At 41.3% G+C, this 21,050-nt stretch overlaps 1 protein-coding gene and 1 long non-coding RNA gene across 3 annotated transcripts in view; one reads left to right on the top strand and one right to left on the bottom strand.

Annotated features, from left to right (window-relative positions):
• Positions 1–7,188, top strand: part of LOC134551591 (uncharacterized) — a 142,451-nt gene extending 135,263 nt beyond the window's left edge. For both annotated transcript variants that reach the window (XR_010080594.1, XR_010080593.1), the window contains exon 5: positions 3,381–7,188. This is a non-coding gene — a long non-coding RNA (uncharacterized LOC134551591). The remainder of the gene's footprint in view (positions 1–3,380) is intronic.
• Positions 7,189–7,509: 321 nt separating this feature from the next.
• On the bottom strand, positions 7,510–19,446 carry DLK1 (delta like non-canonical Notch ligand 1). Its single transcript, XM_063399377.1, has 5 exons — positions 19,081–19,446; positions 18,079–18,142; positions 17,496–17,626; positions 12,694–12,835; positions 7,510–8,419 (listed from the first exon to the last, which is right to left on the bottom strand). Exons 1-5 carry the CDS (start codon positions 19,151–19,153, stop codon positions 7,678–7,680), a joined length of 1,152 nt encoding a protein of 383 aa, XP_063255447.1. The 5' UTR covers positions 19,154–19,446; the 3' UTR covers positions 7,510–7,677.
• Between the last annotated feature and the right edge of the window lie 1,604 nt (positions 19,447–21,050).

The raw sequence follows: 21,050 nt of genomic DNA, 5'->3' as shown, positions 1-21,050 counted from the left end.
TTATTCATTGTGTTGTCTCTTTCTTTTATTTTGGAGGTTTGCACTTATTATACTGAATATATATTCTTAATATAAACTTAATATATGTTCTCAAAACCCAGAGTTCCCCTTTATCCCATAGCTGTAATTATCCTCCCCCAAAGACAAAGCCAGATATGCACACAGTAATCACTACCAGAGCTTTCAGAAATACCTGTGCAAGAAGCAGCTATCAGCACTCTATTCATAGTTTCTATGTATGATAAGGCAAGTGCACCATCTAGTCACAGCATTGCTCACTGCCACAGCCATGGTCTGCTAAAGCGCCTTGCAAACATTCAAGCACACATTGTTCATGTTCAAAGTGTTCCTTTTTTATTTTTTTTAAAATATACAATCAGTTGGTTTCACTGTTGAAGAAAACATGAACTGTGATTGGGCAGAAGCTTGTGGGCAGCCTTAGCTGTAACTTTTCAGTGGAAAGTCACTCATTGCAAACTCAGCACTGCCCACAAGAGACAGAACATATGTGTTTATTAAGTGAATGCATCTGAAGACCTAGTTAAGCTGATAGTTTAATGCTCCAACATTTGTGCCACAGGCTTCAATAACATTTTGTCTCCTCTACATCAAGTTCTTCCAAAGACTGGAGAGAAGAAAGAACAGCAAAAATCCTTTTCAGCTACAGTTGCTTTTTTGAAAGACTTACACCACGGTCCTACCCAAAGGAACAACACTATTTTTGCCTACCTATAGGCACCATCAGGATGTAAACAGACAACTCTTCAACTATTTAGGGTAGTTTTGCTGAATATCATTTAATTAAACGGCAAATTTTCTTCCAACTTGCCCTTTTCATGAGCAAGGACCTCAGGCAGGCTGAACGTCATCTTTGCTGAATATCATCAATCCCATTTGCTGAATATTATCAATCCTATTTCACCTCCTCACTTCTTGCCTCTCTTTAAACTGCAATGGATGGTGACACTCATCCATACCAGGATGACCAATTCCTCGTCATCTTGTAGTGGTCACACATGCCCTGCTGCCTGTAAGCAATTGGGTAGAGTATGGCAAATCTAAACAGCACATCTCAGGGGGAACAGAAGAAAGGAACAAAGCCTAAATTCCCTGCTTCTTTAAGCTATGCCACCTACTTAGATTTCCTCCCCTGCCTGAAGCTAGTCCCGCCTGCTAGAATGACAAGGACTTTGAGGACTTTCATTGTTTCCAGGTTAACTGGGTGGCCTTCATTCCTCTTCTGTCTTGGGATTCTGTGGAGACCATCCCACTGTTTTACTTCACATCCTCAAAGCAAAGACTTGGACTCACCATTCCATTGTCTCTTTAAACTAGGCTATTTCTCCATGTTCTTCTCCTTTTTTGTGTGCCTCTGTTAAGTAGACCATGAAGCCCTTTGCTAAAGTTTTCAGTGGATTATGGATGCATCGATTTGAGCATGATCTTCCATTCTAAATGCTCTACCACCACTCTATTTGTTTGTTTTTATCCATCCAATTGTGGTTACTCTCAGAGACAGATGGATTTGAGACACTAGTGTGCATGGTGTTAAAGAAGCTCCCTTTTCCCCAAATTCACGCTTCTGGAAATGGTATCAATGGACATGATCCCTGGATCAGATACCTTGGATCTACCTACCTAGGAACTGGAGGGAGCTACTGGAAAGGCACTGGCATGTCACAGTTTTGTAACTTGGCCAACAGGGCTAACAGTCTCTAACCTTTTCTCTGGAGAGGTAAGTCTTGAGGCTGGGGGACAGCCTGAATTTTTTGCACCCTTTTTCACGCGTCGGTACTGGTGGTTTTTTTTAATGAAGATCATAACCGTAGGATAGAAAAATGAAAATCTCCAGCCAAGATCAATGCAGAATCTGTGCAGTAATGAGCAAAATATCAAAAGGACTGATATTCAAAAGGAAGACGACACCCCAAGGTAGCAGCAGCAGTTTCATTGAGCCTATTGGACATTTCCAGCTTTCTGAAGGGGAGAACAGGACTGGGCCTGCAGGCAGCTGTGCAGAGCAAACCTGATAAAGCTGCAGCTTCTCCCTCTTAGCTCCCTCAACCCCACACGTGCTCTATAAAGCACAAACTAAGATCTCCCCTGCTGAGCTAATCTCTTAGAATATAACAGCCCTGCAGTTGTCTAAAGAAAAACTGCCTCAGACAGGGCTCCACATCAGGCTTGGTCCCTTTATGGCTCTTTCCCAACAGTAAGCCCACACGTGATCCTTATGCTTTCATCTCTGGCTTCCAGGCACTCTTTGTTCTCTCTCAGCAAGGAGGCATCACTAACTCTTTCTTGGGCTCAAAACTACAGGGACTACTCCAACACTCCCTGAAAACAGGCTGCCTTTCATATCTCCCAGCAATCCAGGCTCCCAGCCACCAGATCAGTCAGATCTCCTTAGTCCTCCAAGTTCCATTAGTTAGGAAGAAAAACAGGCACAGGTAAGAGTAGAGGCTTGAATCCCTTCAAAGCTTACATTTGCCCATGATGAAATGCAGGACTCTTGTAATACTTCCAGTAATTTAAACACTGGAAAGTAGAATGGAATAACTCCAAGTTTATTTAGCCTTTTGAAATATTAACTATTTCTTGCTGGAAATGTTGTAGATGCACAGCTCTCAGCAAGCTGTGATGTGCCTGCATCTGATCTGGAAATCTGAGTGAAGTTCTATCCTTGAATTTGGTACAAAAATATTTTTAAAAATTAAAGCATGTATTTTCCCTTTTCCAATTTGGACACCTTAGGAAGTCAATAAGGCAGAGACAGGCAAATAAAAATCTCACTATACAGTGTGAGAAGCATAAGAATGGATATTAGATTATTGACAAAGTTGCTGTGCATGCCCTTTTGTGTTAAAAAATATAATCAAGCAAAATGAGAGGCTCTAGAACGACACCAAAATCTTTTCATTTAGCTAAATTTATATAAAACAATTTCCTGGTTATCCTTTCATTATTCTGAATTTCCTCCCAGTGACTGTTAAGATTACTTTCATTAATGTAGTGTTCATAAATCATAGAATCCTAGAATGGTTTGGATTGAAGAGGACCTTAAAGATGATGATTAGTTCTACCTGTGGTACTGTGGTCAGGGACACAAACAGGTTGCTCAAAGCCCTATCAACACTGACTTTGAACACTTTGAAGTGCACAGTGTCTGTGTTTGGGCTACCAAAAGCCATGTACAAGGTAGAAGAATGGCCGAATTCTACTTTCAGTTCAATTCCAAAGGAGAACAGTAATTCTCTGGGGAAACGCTGCTGTCTTTCTGTGCTGATGCAGATGTTTTGCTGCAGCTCACCATGTCAGGAGCAGTGGGGTGGAGGACTACTGACATGTTCCCGTTCTCTCTGTTTCCCGTTTTCCCATAGCCAGTCACCGGGAATGGGTTACAAACTGCGGTGTGAAAAGCGAAGGAGATTCGGGAGATCGGGACGGTTCTGTGTTCAAACGCTGCCATCAAGCGGACAGACACAGCAGAGGGCTGAACTGCTGTAAGGACGTCGCTTTGAAAGAGGAAAGTGGATGGAGAGACGAAGAATAAAACCGTGTTTTTGCTCCAGGCTTCATGTTATAAAAACATTTTTGGTCTAATAAACACTTCTCACTAAGCCTAGCTTATCCCTCTTCTATATTATATCACTTTCATATTTTAGCACCTTTGAAGTTGCTCAGACTTGACTTTCAGAGATCATAAAAATTTCAGAAGGCTGCTCTGTGCCTGTAGAATTTGTCTCGATTTCTAGGGACAAGGATCACATTCTTCATTGTGTACCCATGGACTTGTCTGAGACCTCAGATATGAACTTCAGCACAGCTTCCCCATCTCAAGGATCTACAGGGGACTTAAATGCAAGAAAAATTATCATTTTGAGTTTTAGAGCTAATAACCAAAAATTAATTAACTCAATCGTTCATCAAATCCCAGATCAACAGTTCAGTTTATATTTGAAACTGAAACATTCCCCTTTACATGAAGTCTTATTCCTCCTCTTGCAAAGTTTTAAAACAAAATTCACCATCAGCATTTTAGAACGTACCTTCGTGTCCTTCAAGAAAATTTAGAGAAACTTCAAAATATTACTTGATGTTAAAAAGGGCAAAGTCACACTACTTTTTCTAGATTTCTGTCATTTAATGGCCACAGAGATGCAACAAAGCTGCCTTTTCTTTGTGGACCTCAAGTGCCAATTCTAATATGGTTTGAGCAACTACAAAAACCTTCTCTTAAGTCACTTCTTTCACCTAAACCAGGATAACTGGATGTTTTCCTATGCTGTGTGATGTGACAGTGTGACTTCCAGGAACACAGGATTTGTCTGTGCCTCATTCATAAGAAATGCATAGTAAATGAGATGTGTTTTGGAAAATTCACAATGTATGTATAGTCCATGTGCAATGATTTCATGTTCTCTGGATGCGTATGCATGTAGTTCTGCCAGGAAGGTCCTGTATTTATAAAAACAAAAAGTGTTCCATATCTACAGCAAATTGTTTTGCCCTTAAGGCTGTGATAGTAAATAAATTTGCCAAGGCAAATTTCAGAACTCGGAGAGGGAATGACATAGTTGTGGAAAGTATTGCACTGGGCCAGTGCAGACTGCCCTGTTGTTTCCAGGGATGGTTTGTACGTTCTCCTGTAGCCAGGTCCTTAACACTGCTTCACTCTCAAAAGCTGAAGGTCTGTTTTAAATAGCAATACTGTGGTCCACCTGGATCTAATCTTTCTTTGAAAACAGAACCTCATGCTATCAACCTAGAAGAGCAACTAGCTGGGCTGCTATGGATATATCATCAGCAGATGGTTTAGCACTTACAGATGTAATCCTCATTGATCCAGAGCAATGCATACATTGTTGGTTTATGGACCTATATCAACAATGGCAGGAAAAAGAAAAACCATGTACGTATTCACCATTCAGATGTCCTTCTCCAGAATTCAGTGATTGTTCTTTCATACATTCCACTTTTTGCAGCAGACAGACCTCTACCCCTTCATGGCTTTTTCCCCCTCCCTGGAAAAAAAACAAACCAACATCTCCCCTCAAAAAAGCCCAAAACCAAAACTCACCCAAACAAGCTCAACACAAACAAACCAAACTGGAAAACCATCCACGACCTGTCTCTAAAAACCAGATATTTGTGGAGCATGTATTTTTACTGATTTTTGTCTGTTTGATTTTGTTTGTGTGGTTGTCTGTTTGTTAGAAGAAATGCACTGTGATGGAGGAACTGCTCACTGGGTCACCATGGCCAAAATAAAGGTGACAGTTTATAAACATGAATTATAACTTAATAAGTTTTGTATGCTTAAAATACAAAGCTTTGTTACTTAAAGCCTTGTTCTATCCTGGAGCAGACCAAGCTGTAAGGAATTAGGGAGCCTCTGCTCAAAGGTGGGGGCAAGGTGTACAGGTGGCTCAGGAATTTAACCATTGACTCCTAGCAGATACCTGAAGTTGTAACTGGTTTTGAATCGAAGCTGCAAGATACCCAATGGAGTTCTGCATGTTTCTAGTTCTCTCCAAATTGACCCTAACATATTTCTAATAATGTTAAAATGCACAGTACTGAATTATATGTTTAAAACATATTGGTTTAAAAGAAGTGTGTAAACTCCTGAGACATATGTTTCATGGCTTGAAATTCAACTCTGTTTACCCAGTTTTACATTCATCTGTGTTTCTAAGTCTTCTTCAAACTTCACTACAGCTGGCTGAAAAGTTGCTAGGTTTGATAAATGTTTGTCTTTCCAACAAGAACTTTGAGAAGGAGCATCTTCTTAATTTAAAATTTTCACCGTTATCTAGAATTCAAGACTTTCCACAGTAGTATCTGAATATGATTTTTCTTAGCACTATTTTGTAATGGTGTTATATGTGCAATTATTATCGGCACTACAGCAAACTTGCTATATATTCATAGCAATTCAGAGAGATGTTAACCAAAAAAAAAAATCCTACTATAATGCCATGTATGTGCTTTAAGGCCTCTTTTAATTGAGCAGCTGTTAATGGATTTGGAAATAGCATAATTATGAGAGCTGAGAAGATACTGCTAATCATTCTTATCTAGGGTGGCTGGGGAAATAAATTGTTACATTAACTGCAGCTAAAGAACCTTTAGGCACTGCAGTTGGAAGTGATTGGTGTTTTTGGTGTTTGTTTTTTTGGGGTTTGTTTTGTTTTGGTGGTTTTGTTTGTTGTTTTTTTTTGGTTTGGTTTGGTTTTGTTTTGTTTTTTGTTTCTTTCTTACAGAGAGCAGTCAGTGTCAGGCTGGCCAGTCAGGAAAAGGGGCTGGGACCCCAGGAGGGCTCCCAGGGTGGGACAGACTGAACACGTTGGTGGAGCTGGTGCTGGTAAAGGGGGCCCATCTGCAGTTCCAGACACAGCAAGTGATGAAACAGCTCCAGGGGCATCCGTGGGCTCCTGGCAGGAGCAAAAGCACACAGAGGCAGAGACAGGGCTGGGGCACATGTCCAAGGGGCCCTTTCAGCACATGGGCTACCTACAGTAGGTATCCAAGGACCAGCTGCAGGCAGAGGTGCAGCCCAGCACGGCTCAGACCAGAACCAGCACTTCAGGGCTGACCCAAAATGCTCCTGTGAGCCCGAGATGGGTGAGAGCCCCCGCCAGGCTCTTTGTGGAGGTTAAGTCTTCTCAATGCCTTCAGGCCCCGGACAATTTTATGGCTTTCACAACCCTTTGACTGTTTGCCACTGCTGCTTTTGATTCTTGAAAACCTCATCCTCTCCTTGAAATGTGACAGAAAAAGCAGAAGTGAAGAATTAAAACCAGCTGTCCTATTTCAGGTGACACGTGACATCTTTTCCCTTCTCCCCATGACACAGTCATGAAGGATACTTGTCTCAGCAGAGGTCTTTTAGGAGTATTTATAGAAAAGTCAGAATCTGATCCTTTAAATCTCTACTAGGACTCTAAAATAAAGACATTGAACACCTTTTTAAGATTTTAAAATAGATAAATAGAACAATTTAAAATGTAATATTTGAAGTGAGAGACCTTTAACCTGAAATTAATATCCCAAAGACCTCTAAGATTCTACAGAATCTCTCTTATAAGCATGTAAAAATAGCAACACTGACTGAATAGGTGAGATTTCAGTGTGAATTTGCTCCTGCTGGTTGCAATCTCTAAAGCCTTTATCAGATATAGCAAACGAGTTTAGCATGGACACTAGGTACAGACTTTAGACACTGCTAGAATAAAGTTTAGAAATGAATAAATAAACCAGTATAGCCCTTAAATGCTGTTTATTAAAAAAAAAAAAAAAAAAAAAAAAAAAAGGCAAAAAAAAAAAGCGCGCATTACTGAGTAATTTGCAAGTACTGTACTTGCCAAATGAACTATGGACAAGATGAAAATGCTGCAATACAGTTCCAGTGATAAGTTATTTTTTATTTTACAAAAAGTAGCTGCCTTGAAGAGAAATCAAAATAACATTCCTTGCTTTTTAGTCTTTTTTTTTTTTTAATCTTTTATTTTGGGGAATGAAAAAATCCTTAGCAAGACAGATACATTACATTCCTTCATTATCACTGAGCACAATTTACAGCAAATATACCCACAAATACTGAGGCCAAACACAGGCAATAAATTTTACATATTGCTATGAAAAGTTGCAAGATGCTGCTTGGCTTTCAAGGGCCTAGATGGCAGTGTAGTTCTTAGTGTAATTAGTCAATTTGATCTTCTCTGGGAAGATAATATTAACTGAGAGGTTTTCCCCATTGTTAGACTTCAGAAAAAAGTTCTTTTTCTTGCGCAGGAGATGACTATATTTGGCATTAGCAAGCCACATTTCACATTTTGAAAAAAAAACAATCCCAGTTGTACCCAAGACAACAAGACACGTAAGCAAGCCCAGCACAACAAAACATATCACCTGGCTTCTACTCAGTAAGGGATCTGCATTTTGGATTGTTTCTTTCACTGTTATTTTCAGGATTTCTTGCTGTTGATGCACGGATCTATGGTGAGCTTTTGAGAGTGGCTTGTAATTCTGCACATGCTTTGTCTCCATACTCATTCCAGAGAGACTTGTGTTTTTGCTGGGATGTTTGCAGGTCACGCCAACAAATTCTGGTTTACAGATGCACTCAAACCCTCCCTGGGGGTGCTCACTGCAAGTCCCTCCATTCTCACAGGGGCCACTTGCACAGAACGTGACACGGCTGCTGCAGAGCTTTCCTGTATAGCCATGGGGACAAGAACAGCTGAAACCCACACCAACATCTGTACATGTTCCTCCATTCTCACACGGGTTGGATTCACAGTCATCTCTATCTATTTCACAGAAGTTGCCAGCAAAACCAGAAGGGCAGAGACAGGAGGCATGGGGTGCAAAACCATTGTCATCAATGCACGTTCCTCCATTCTGGCAGGGAGAGCTGGGATAGATAACAAACAGACAAAATTGAAGTCCAAAGGAAGAAACTAGTAGGAAACATTTCATATAATAAAAAGATCTGGATTTCTTTAGAAGAGCCAATTCCAAATGCAAATCCACTAAAGTCAGTTAAGCTGAATAAAGAATGAGTTTGTTCAACTGCTTTGTCCATACAAATGATAATCTCTTCTGCTGACCCTTTGGGCAGGATTAGTACACCAATATATAAACTCAGCCAAAAGAGCTGTGAAAGGATTTTAAATTATTTCAAACATTTATTCAAATTAAGCTTATCACTATTTTTATATGCTTGGAGCTATTTAGCTGAGCAACTACTCAAACAAGACAGAACAAAGACATGAGCAGCATGGCTGTTTCCTTTCTTCCTGCTTATTCCTAAAATAATCTATGTATTCTATTGGCAGAGCAAAACAGTGCCATAGCAGCTAGGTGTAAAGGTGATTGTTTTTATTCTGCCTGTCTGTGTTCCATGACACAAAAAATTTAGAAGCAAACAAATACTTTCCTAGAACCTGCCCTTCAGCCAAAATTTTTGATTGATAAAATTATAATAAAAAATATCAATGAGAGAATTTCAGCCTGGGCAAAGACAGCTGCAATGTGAGAGCAGGACCATAGGAAACTAAGTATTTCTGCAAACTCTTTTAGTACTTCCCAACCAGTAGCCTGTTACTATGTTTTAGGTGACATAAATTAATGGAGAGATCATTTCTATCTTTACAATGCTACTGTGCCTTACTGAGTGCAATGCCAAAAGATGTGGCCAACCCACTGACTGGAAAAAATGTGCCAATTCAGGGTATCCATGCAAAGTGCACTTGGTCCTTTAGCTGTCCCTGCTGGCTGACAAGGGTCCCTGGGTCCCAGGTTTACAAATAAACCTCAAACCCCACGTTCATGGCAGTTCATCACATATCAACAAAGCTTTTAAAACTCACTTTGTAAAATATGAAAAATATTTGGCAAAGTTTAGGACAAGCCTCTTTGACAACAAAACTTTTCTGAATAGTTATGTGCCACTGAAGACGTATAGTGCAGCACTGTCTGAGAATTGATAAGTGCAAGCTGTTATTTAAGGCCCCCCACTTCCAGGGCAAAGTCCCAGGGGTATTGAACATCAATCACAAGTTCAGATGCAGACATTTCACATATGGAGAAGTCAGTAGCAACAGGCTGTTATGGAATTCCATGGTGGGACACAGGGATTTAAAAGATCTGTTGATGTCTGACGGAGATGACTGTGAAGGAGGTAGATATAAGCTCCTGACTACAAATGGTCCCTGATCACTGGTCAGAGCAAGGCTGGGCTAGTCACCATTGCTCTGGGACTGCCTTTGGTAGAGATTGCTCTAAGCACCTCTGGCGTCACTGGGGACTGAAACACTCAGCAGCCACCCATCAGGAGAGACTGATCACTGTGGCAGAGGAACCATCTGTCTGTGTTCAGCAGCTTCCACATTAACTGCTCTGTCCTCTAGCACTGTTCTTCACTTAGATGTTGGCTGGGTAAAAAAGCACTAAAAGAACATACTGGAAGTCTGGGAGCAGTATTAGGAAAGCAAAACTGGGCTTTGACATAGACATTGTTAGTGATAACTCGAGGTAAGGAATTTCAACAGATCAACCAGCCACTATGTTTTTCTAAGCAAAAGATGGAAATTGGAGTTATACAATGAGTTTGTATATATATATGGAGTGGTTATGGCTGTCTTGGAGAATCTAGCACCCTCCCTTAGTTTTACAGGTCCCATGAAAAGTTGGAGAAGCTGGTTTGGATATGAAAATGTGTAGAAGTTTGAACCTTCATAGCTGGATTGAATCTCAGTACTTTCTAGAGAAATGGGAAGAAATTGCTGGAGAACATAAGTGTAAACTTTTTTCTGAAATTTTCAGAAATGTAAAATACTGAAATAAAAAACAGTTAAGGGCAAAAATGCAGAATTTTGATAATTGTCTTTATTTATTACTAACAGAGTTGCATTTGTCTAATTTAAATATGTTTAAATAAATAAAGCTTTAATATTAATTTCCTTGAATAACTTCTGCTACTTTGCATTTTTGGCATTTAACCCAGCAAGGTGTAGTACATGAAAGCTTAGTTGTGGAAAGCATTCCATACCATTCTTCTTTGCTTCCCAGATAGTCTGGCTTCTTTGAAAAAGTACCACTCACTGCTCAGCTTCAAAGAAAAAACCTCAAAACATCACATGGAGGTCACCAATGCAGATACATGTAAACAGACTAAAATAAACACTTTGATTTGTGAATTGTCCTGGTTCCATCTCTGAATATTAACTAAGAAACCAGCAGTAATGCTCAGTAATATCAACATTTTTAACACTACCACTGAGGTAGAGAGTAATAGAGAGGAATTGAGATGTGAAAGAAAAGACACCCTCTGATGAGGTCTCCTTCTACAATGTGGGATGCAGTTTCTGGTGGACTGTGAATTATTAGTAGACATGGAGTGCTTATGCTGACAGTGGTCTTTTAGAACTAAATGCAGAGCAGAGCCTGCTGCTAATTTTCCTGAAAAAACAGCTTCCTAGAGAAAAAGAATCACTATTTCAAGTAGGGTGCTTTCTTGAGAAAAATGGTTCATGATTTCCAGGCCAGTTCATCAGCATTCAGTCCAAAAAGAGAATGCCAACACAAAAAAAAGTAGTTTCATTTAAAACCATAAGGTGTTTACGGAAGTACATGGAACTAATCTGTACTATTTTGGTGATGCTGTATTTTTGGAACTCACCTGTTTTTTGGGATAGCTAGTATGTATATCCACACTGAATTACTGAAATATTTGGTCACAGATGAAAAGCAGAAAACCCTATTCATATCCCCCATATTAGGCAAGTAGCTTGGACGTGAGTCACAGCTCTTTCAAGGAACTTAAATTTCCTCATTGTCAATGAAGAAAAACAGGCAAATCAGAGAATCTGTCTTAGAGGCAGAAAGTAAACTCAGACAAAACTGAGAGGGTATCCCCCAAGTAAAGGTGATGATGAAAAAATTCTACTGACATGAAGTTATGTAATAATGGCAATTCTTGGCATAGAGAGTGAGAGGTGTTAATATTCCTTAAACAAGAGTGTACAGGTCTTCAGGGAGATTCAGTCATAAGGTAGATCTGAATACTCATAATTATCTATTGCTGAGAAAAGGAGAACCAAGGGGTATCCATATAGAGCTAGAGAACAAGAAGGTAATCTCCTAAGAGAAAACTGTGATTTTGGGGTGATAGTTTTACCAAGTTTGTATCCACCATAAAGGCATTCTGTGTGTTTATGGGATCAGAACTTTGACGAGCTAGAAGACAGCAGATGTTTCTAGATTTGAACAGAAAACCCAATTCACATTTTCTCTAACACTGAAAGGTCTTCATTTTTTCAAGCAGTTCTATCAGTGACTTTGCTGGAAGTTCTTTAGCCTGTGCCCATTGCTTCTTGAGCTTTCATTGGGCATCTCTATGAGAAGTCTGGCTCTGTTGTCTTTGCTTCCCCCTGTCAGGTACTCATGAACAAGTTCCTCAGAGCCTGCTCTTTCCCAGGCTAGATGACCCAGCTCTAAGTATCCCTTTATAGGAGAGATGTTCCCATTCTTTAACCACATCCATGGCCCTTCACTGGACTCACTCCAGTATGGCTGTGTCCTTTTTATATTGGGTAGCCCAGAACTGGACCCACACTCCCAGTGTGTCTCACCAAAACTGAGCAGAGGGGAAGGATCACCTCCCTTACCTACTGGCACTGCTGTTCTTAATGTCCCATTTCTTTTAAGGAATAGAGAGCAGTGGTCTCCCTGTTCTGATGGAAGAGAGATTGTCTCCTTCAGTTAACTATGGGCATGTTGGTTAAGAAAAAAGGACAGACTGATGGGCTAGGTGTTTTCATGCAGACAGCTTGTGTGCTAACCACTGCTCTTATTAGGCTGTGTATAAATTATCCCTCACTAGAGATGAGAACACAGGATGGGAGTCACTTTCATGTTTGTTTACAAAAATCATGAGAAGGCATAAATTCACCACAATAAAATGTGCAAATTTGCACATTTAGTACTCAAATTGTGTGCAGAAAGCCACACTGATAACCTGTTATGTCTTTCCTATATTAATAGATCAGATATGTAAATTTTGATAATAATAGCAGCAACTATCAGAAGCATTATGTATTTTAACACCGAGATACTTCCACTTAGCAAAGGATTCTGAATAACAGAAGTGCAGATTTTAAATGCATGTCAGAAATCAATATTTACCCATTAATAATGCAGGGTCCTTTCTTGAGATGGCAGTTTTTTCCTGTAAATCCCTGGGCACACAGACAAATATATCCTCCATCACCAGTCTCTATACACGTTGAATTATTGGTGCAGGGCTTTGCTGAACATGGGTGAATATCTGTTTAAAAAACCCAACAGGGCTTGATTAATCTAATGAAAAAGAGTTAGTAAATATTAATACAATACTTCAAATAAAATATGGCTTTAACAATACTTCATCCTGCATTTTATAAATTCTGATCTATTCTCCCCTTTGTTAAAATGGAGTTCAGATTGTTCAACTATTGCAAGCAATTTCAGTTTATTTCTCTCTTTCTAGCTCCTGCTTGCAAAATGTGTCTGAATTGCTTCATTCTACAAATAAGTAGTATTAGAAATAAAATATTATTATGGGACAAGAACTTTTCCATTGTCTAGCCATACTTTCACAATCTTCGCTTCTCCATGAACAGAATTCTGATAAAGCAATCAGGAAATGGGAATTCTCCCTGCTCCCTGCCCATATCATTATGTGCTTATGAACAAATGTTTCATAAAAACAGAGATCGGCCATTTACAAAAAAAAATCAGTTAAGATTTCATCTTTTGGCTGGGCTACATTCAACCCTTACATAACTGTACCAGAGCACAGAGCTGTATGACGTCTGAACCCAAAGTCACACTTCTCATTTTCTTTGCAATTGCCCTGCTGAGCCACTTCCCACTCAAATGATTACTGAATTTTAAAATAATTAAAACTAAATAAACAAACAAGTGCATATTTAGCAAGCTACTGCAGCAGCTGCAGAGAAGTGCTGACTGGAAGGTATCTGATGCCTTTCACACACATATACACACTTTCTAAGAAGATGAAAAGGGATTTAAGGGCATTTATATTTTACTTCCCACAGCATAACATGAAATTTAGATGATATCATAAGGTACTGAAAAATTGTAACCACAGAAAACAAGAGCCTTAGCTTTCAAATACAGTGTTCCCTGGATAAAAAGTTCTATTTCTTTAATGCCTGTTCTTGTTGCAACACAACTTAGCATGCACTTTGAGTGTAAACTCCAGTTTTCACAAGGACCAAAATAATCTTGACTGCTTCTTGGAGCAGAGTTGTTTGCCAGCTGTTTTCACGGACTCTAAAGGCAGCTAATAAAGCGTGTACTTTGTACTTGAAACTCTCTGCATATATATGTATATATACATGAATAGGTATGTATATATATATATTACTGTCAATAATTTATGTCAGGTATTTAATTTTAAAACACATCTTCAAAGGGTGTTGTACCAGGTTCTTTTACATCATGATACACAAATATCCTCAATTAGAATACTTTTCTCTATTTTACTGAATGTCTCAAAAGGACAACCACCAAGTGATAACTGAGAGGAAAAGTCAAAACCCAGGATGTTACATTTATACATATATTATGGGTGGCCTCAATCACATTACCCACAATTAATAGTTGCACCAAACTAAGTTCTCACGCTGCAGTACATGAAGTAATCACTGAGTGTTTTTATGAGGAAGATGTGCTCAGTATTAGTTTGTCACAGCACAGTTTTTAGCCCTGTCTCCACCTGTACTCTCTGATGATTTTACCAACATGTGGCCTTGGCAAAGCAGTCCAGTGACAAGTAGGACAATTTACTCCCAGCTTACACTGCCTTTTTAGCCAAATTGAGGCCAGGATTCCAGCAGGAGGTCAGGGCTGTGTAAGCACAGCCAGCAGTGACAAGCTGACAGATCTGATTTAGCAAAGTGGATCAAACACTCTGACCGGGCTGTCATTTTTTTCCTGGAAACAAATTGACTAAATTGATTTTTCCTTTGTTATGGTCAGTGTTTGATGTGGTTCCTGTACTGTGCAGTGTGTATCAGCTGCAGAGGGAAGCTCTGTGCTCTGCAGCCTGGTTCCTGGGGTACACACACTGGATTTCAGGGCAGTGTTTCCCCAAGATGGGAAGATCATGTTGAATTGTGGCATCATGACTCAGTTGGATAGGTCCCATTGCAAACAGGTTAACCAAAAGTGTCAACACCAAGAACAGCTCACAGATGTCTTTCTTCAAGTGCCTTGTCTGTCCATGTGACTGCAGTAATAGCCACAAATGCTACCACTGACTCTGCCCTACATGTTTACAGTGGATCAAGTGTAACCCATAACCTGCATGTCTCAAAATTACTAGGAAGATCATTCTTGAAATGAACTGAGAACCAGGCTGCCCACATTAAAAACAGCTACACAATCAGAGGCATTCGCAAACCAGTTGGTGATCTAAAACTACTCCAGAAAGGAACTTCCATGATCAAAGCCAAGGAGGTCATAGACTAACTTTTCTACAAACAGAAGAGGTATCATCACCTGTCCAAATCATCTTTTTTCCTCCCATGCTTAGCAAGCAAATAAACTGCTAAGACTATGTCTGTATTTGAGAAATATTTCAGTTAATTGTAGTGGCCAACGCCCTTCAGACCCTCCCACAATTTTCCATTCTAGGTTTTTCCTTCCAGTTTCCTAACCTGATCAAGTTTCATTTAATGATACCTGTAAATTAACTGTAGCTAACTGTAATGACTTTATACAGGCAGGAAACTGATACCAGCTTTTGGCAGAAGATGATGAGATCAGGGCCTGAGCAATAACCCATTTGAGGTTTCATTGCTTTATTGGGTCAGGATAACAATTTCTATCAACTTTCCAGTAGCAAGAAGAGAAGGATCTTCTCTTGATCCCTTATGGCAAACAATGCATTTAGAGTAGGTAAAACCACTGAGATGAAAGACTATCAACAAAACATTGCTGCAGATGAAAAAATAGATATCCTTTTGTCTGAAAATTCTTGGCAGCTCTTCATGGGGATCTAAATTCAAATTGGCAAAGAAAATGCCAATTTTGAGATGACTCTGAGTGTTGAGAGAAATAATAGCTTCTGCACTTAGCAAAGGATACCCTTTTTAGTATTATAGGACTATCTTAATGAAAATGAGTTAAATTAATATTTTTTCATAAAGATGTGGGCTCAATTTTCAATGCATTCTTTAGCATCCTAAGTAGCAATTGCAAAAGGGAAACATTGCAAGGCTCAGAATTGCAAAGATATATTAACACTAAGAAATTCAGCTATGCAATTAAAGCTTTTAAAAGTAGCTGTGAAAATGCTACCTTTAAAATATGGAACTTTGTATTCACTGATAAGCAACAGAACTGAGCATCCTAAGGTGGCAGAGGGGGGATTGTTCTGTGTAGCTTTAGAGAACTCTGATTGTAGATCAGTTGTAGATTCCTACTCACTAACTCTAATGAGAATCTAGGTGTCTGTCTCAGGTACAAACACATAGGTGAGATGTGTCCAGAACAACATCTGGAGACCTTAGAGTCACATCTGCACCACAGATGTCACCACTGCTACCACAGCTTCTGCAAACACACCAGGGCTGACTTTAGGAAGCCTCTCTCTGCTCATGTGTGCAGTCAGGGAGTACAGGCTGCAACATCTGATGAGTAAATGAGTACCTGAGAACCTTGCACAAAATTCCATCTCACTGCAAGGATGTGACCTACCTAAAACCCTCTGATTCTTTTAGTCATCTTAAAGCCTTATGCAGTTCAAACTGTCATCAATGACCACTTTGGCTATGCATTGGAGAGCTCAGGCATGCTCCATAAATTATAAGCCATATACCAACAAAAGCCTGAAAGTCATGAAAGGAAAATGAGGCCCTGTCCTCTCACAGCTGCAGCTACGTGGGCAGAGCAGCGCAGGCTCCTGGATGCTCATGTGGTTTCCATGCCCTCAGATCTCTCTGACCGAACATTTGCCTGTGTCAGCCAAAATAAACCATCTCAACAAAGGCCAATTCTTCAGCCTGCTCATACAAAGCTGGCTGATTCTGACTGGCAAAGGGTGAGAGAGTGCACATGGAGCTGTGCTTACCCCTGAGACCTGAGGGGGAAGTGGCAGCCTGTTCAGGAAGACCTTTTTCTCAGTTCACTTCACTGAATCATCACCGGGTTAAGTAAAGGAAAAAATAAGCACAATGTTTTCCTCTCAAGAGGTACTAAGAAAATAGCATACTCACATACATAGAGTGTGCTACATAAATATTTAACATTATTTAACATATACAACTTGTATTTTGATTAGAAGGGCTTACATGACAAGAAGGGAGCAGTTGTTTGCTGGCCTTGTCCCTGATAATTAGTGTTTAAAATAGAATGAATTTACACTTTGCTCACACATATGCCTGTCACAGTGGACACGGGAAGAACCACACGAGGACACGCTGGTGAGCGAAGCAGGAAAAAAGGGGCGAGTTTATTTACAAAACCTAGTTTTATACATTTCTCATGGTGCCCGTGGATTGGAGGATGGAATTCCACCTCTCAATCCACGTTGGTTGAGCTAACTGTCAATCACATTTCTCCTCCTACCTAGAAATATGTAAACAATAAAAGACAGTTAGCAAAACATGGCCAGTGTTTATAGTAGAAAATGTGATAAGGTGAAATTTCTGATTCCAATATGAAGAATATAACAGAAGGCTTAAAAAGGTCTTCAAAACTAGGGTGACATATGCCCAATTACAAAAGATGCTGCATTGCTTCTGCCTAAATTATTATGGAAGTTTGAGGTTTACGTGCTGTTGCCCAGAATCTCCTCATTATCCGGAGTTAACATTCATTATTTTAAAATTAGTTCTCTAGGAGGACTTTGCGAGTCTGGAACACCAGATGGGGCTGCTTCCCCTCACTTGCTCAAGCAGAGAAAAGGATGTGCAAACCTATGTCACAGAGGCTGCCAACCCATCCCTCCTCACAGAGGCACTGCCAGGGCTTGGCACAGCTGCCGTGCAAGCACCCAGGGAAGGGAACGCACTGGTTACAAAGTGCACCCTGCCAGCCAGGTTGACACCTGAAAGAGATAAAAGACAAGACAGAAACACAGTTAATTTTAATAAACATAATTAAAAGGATGCCCCTCCCCCCCCCCCCCTTTTGAGGCACAATAAATGAACTTTTGGATACCAAATTGTACTATTTGAACAAACGCATACCATCAGTGCTTCTGGGATACTAGAAGCAGTTTATGTGAAGAAAACCATTTCATTCAGCAAGGAAAAACAAACAAAGAAACAAACAATGTATCAATGTAAATACTTCATACTGGAAAAAGTAAACTTAACAGGTATCTAAACATTCATACTCTATGATTTCAGTTACTGTATCCTAACAGAGTGCTGTTTCATTACAGATCTGTATTTTCAGAGCCCAAACCATTTCAATTTCTGTCTCTCTTACCAGGACTGTGAATTATTGAAGCTGACCACTCCTGCACTAATACCCGTGTCTGACAGATCTTTTTACCTGCATTCACTAGGAAATTCACAGAATCCATTCTCTGGATGACAGCCAGCTTTACAGTTCACACCTGGAAGAAGTGATTTATAACATTAAACCAGAAAAATCAGCACAACACCCCCACATCATGTCCTATACACATCACTGATGTTTTGAAAGAACCCAGACTGCAAAATGTTCCTTTTCTTTTTTCTTCAAATACATTTTTGCATAGTAAAATTTTGGATTAACCTAATCTGGAACATGTTATAGAATGTTCCTACAGGACAAGTGAGGTGACATACAGAATTAATCACAAAAGAATGCAAAGTTACTTTAGCACACAAAAAGTGTATGTAATATCCCTATACAGCATTTTAAAGGGGTAATGCCAGAGAATATTAATGGATGTCGTTTCACGACGTGCCACTCCAAATGCATTGTTGCAGAACTACTTGAAACACAAAAGTACTTTTAGTCAGAAAAAAAAAAATCTATTTAAAGCTACTTAGAATAAAAGCGCTGAATTCGTTTCAACCCTACATCGGACGAAAATAATAATTTTCTTTAAATCATGCATAAATAACGCAAGTTAAGGAGAAGAGACCTCAGTCGCAGTTTTTGTTTGCTTAAGCATTCGCACCAAGCCATGCTCTGAGCGATCACCGCCAGCCACCGACACTCTAAGCCAATGGCAGGGGCACCGCGCTCCGTCCGCTGCCAGGGAGAAGCTTCCCGGCGGCACCAGCACCTCTGAGCGAGGGCTGGGGATGCCCCTGACCACCGAGGGGCTCCGGCAGGGCTCCGTCACCACCGAGGGGCTCCGGCAGGGCTCCGTCACCACCGAGGGGCTCCGGCAGGGCTCCGTCACCACCGAGGGGCTCCGGCAGGGCTCCGTCACCACCGAAGGGCTCCGGCAGGGCTCCCCCACCGCCGCTGCCCGGCGGCCCCGCCAACTCCCCAAAGTTTCCCGAGCCGCCTCCCCTCCCGGCGGGCAGAGCAGCCTCAGCGCCCCGGCGCGGGCCTTACCTGTGTCTGCGGGGAGCACCAGGGGCAGCAGGCAGCAGCAGCAGCCCAGGATGCCGGCGGCGCGCAGCCCCATGGCCCGGCCGGCGCCGCTGCGCTCCCGCGGGGCTCGGCGGACACGGGGCCGGGCGGGCGGGGCTGGAGCAGGGAGGGACGGAGGGCGGGGAGGGCTGCCCGCCTCCACCCGCGGCCCGGGAGCTGCCCACGGGGCCCGGCAGCCCCGGCCAGCGCCGCCGCTGCGAGCCGCGCTGCGCCCCGGGGCCGGCCGGAGGAGCCGCGCACCTCCAGCAGCTCCGGCAGCTCCGGCGCCTCCAGCACCTTCAGCACCGCCAGCAGCTCCAGCACCTCCAGCACCTCCAGCAGCTCCAGCAGCTCCAGCAGCTCCAGCAGCTTCAACACCTTCAGTAGCTCCAGCAGCTCCAGCAGCTCCAGCAGTTGTTCGTCTCCTGCCTCCGGCGAGGGGAGGAATCCTGCAGGGGTGCGGGAGAAGGGAGGTCTGGAGCGAGGGGGAGTGCTAAGCACGCCTCTGGTCTCCTTGAAACTTAGTCTGGCTCAAAGAACTGAGCTTGTCTTCAGAAATCTTAAGAATTCTCAGTCATTCCCATCACAGCTCCAACACTTTCAGGAAAGATTCAGTGAAGACAGGGAAAGTGTAATACTGTTCTGTTTCTGAGGCTTGAGAATTCAAAAAAGACCCCACCAAAACACCCCAAAGTGCACCTTTGGCAGTCACTGAACAAATCAAGAAAAAGCACTACTTTTACCACGAGGCAATTTAAATTCTGCATTCTATTCTGTGACTCTACATTTCTCTTTTATATCTCTTTATTCTTCCTTTGCGCTGTCCCTTAAGGAAATAGACTGGGTATTTCTTATTCTTTGTGTTCCTTCTAGTTCATTGTTTGCTTTTAAAGAAGTTCTGCCTGGTTTTTAGGATTCCTGAGGGACCTGTTTTTAGCCTGCTGGTGCAGTGCTTTCCTCCACCAGACCTCATTTACTAATTTGCCTGCTTTTATGTGAAGCAACTAGAGATGCTTATACTATGGTGATAAAACCACAATGGGCTTATTCAAGATTACCTGCTTGAAAATGCACACTGAAGAGCACTCATTAGCTTCAGATTGTCCATGTAGTGGTATTTCAAGACAGTGATGTCACGTAGGTTATCAAAGTTTGCTGCTAGCAATGCTGCCTTTTAGCTTTAACCAAGAATGGAGGAAGTGAAGGACAGAAAAAGGAAGAGTAGAAAATGAGGTTGGGTTAAAAGAGAACACTCAGGGAGTGAGGGGTGAGAGGCAGACAATGAGTCTTCAAGGCCCTCCAGAAGCTTTGGGATCTGGGATAAGCTGTGCCTGTCTGACTCCACAGGCACAGATTGCATCCATGCCTTTTCTGCTTGTCTTGCTTTCCTTTTACTGAAACATTACTCATTGTTTGGAAAAGATTACTCTGCCTCACAGCTTTGCTGTAGCTCAGTAGACCAAGCCTTGCTGGGGTATTTTCAATGGCACCCTAGAGAATGTGGAGTACTAATGATGACTGCTTAATCCTTTACTCTGCCCTTCTGGGAGCCTGTGCTTCTGTAGAGTAAATATTAGAAGCTTATTGTCTGTTCACTTTGCTTTTATTCTTAGCTATTCGTTCACACTCAGGTTGTGGTAGGCACAAGGTTGCTTGTTCTTCCCTTAGGTGGTAAATTCTCTGCTGATGTAGAAGCCCTGCTATGTTGGACCTTTTTTGCGTTTGTGGACCGGGAGAAAACCTGGTAGTTAAAAGGGTTCCAAGTATTCTGTGATTTCTGTGATATTCCAGTATTGCCATGACCAACTAGTAAAGGAAAGCTTTAATCTTCCTGCCTTCCATTCTAGAAGCTTCTCTTTGGATTCTTCTTTCTTCAGACCTTAAGAGTAAAGAACCTGTAGAATTCATAGGTTTCGTTCGTACACTCATCAATGTCAAATTATCTTCTCTAA

This window comes from Prinia subflava, chromosome 5 (assembly GCF_021018805.1).
Source record: "Prinia subflava isolate CZ2003 ecotype Zambia chromosome 5, Cam_Psub_1.2, whole genome shotgun sequence".
Taxonomy (NCBI): Eukaryota; Metazoa; Chordata; class Aves; order Passeriformes; family Cisticolidae; genus Prinia; species Prinia subflava.
The sequence above is the reverse complement of the archived record's forward strand: the minus strand, read 5'-3'. Positions and strand labels throughout refer to the sequence as shown.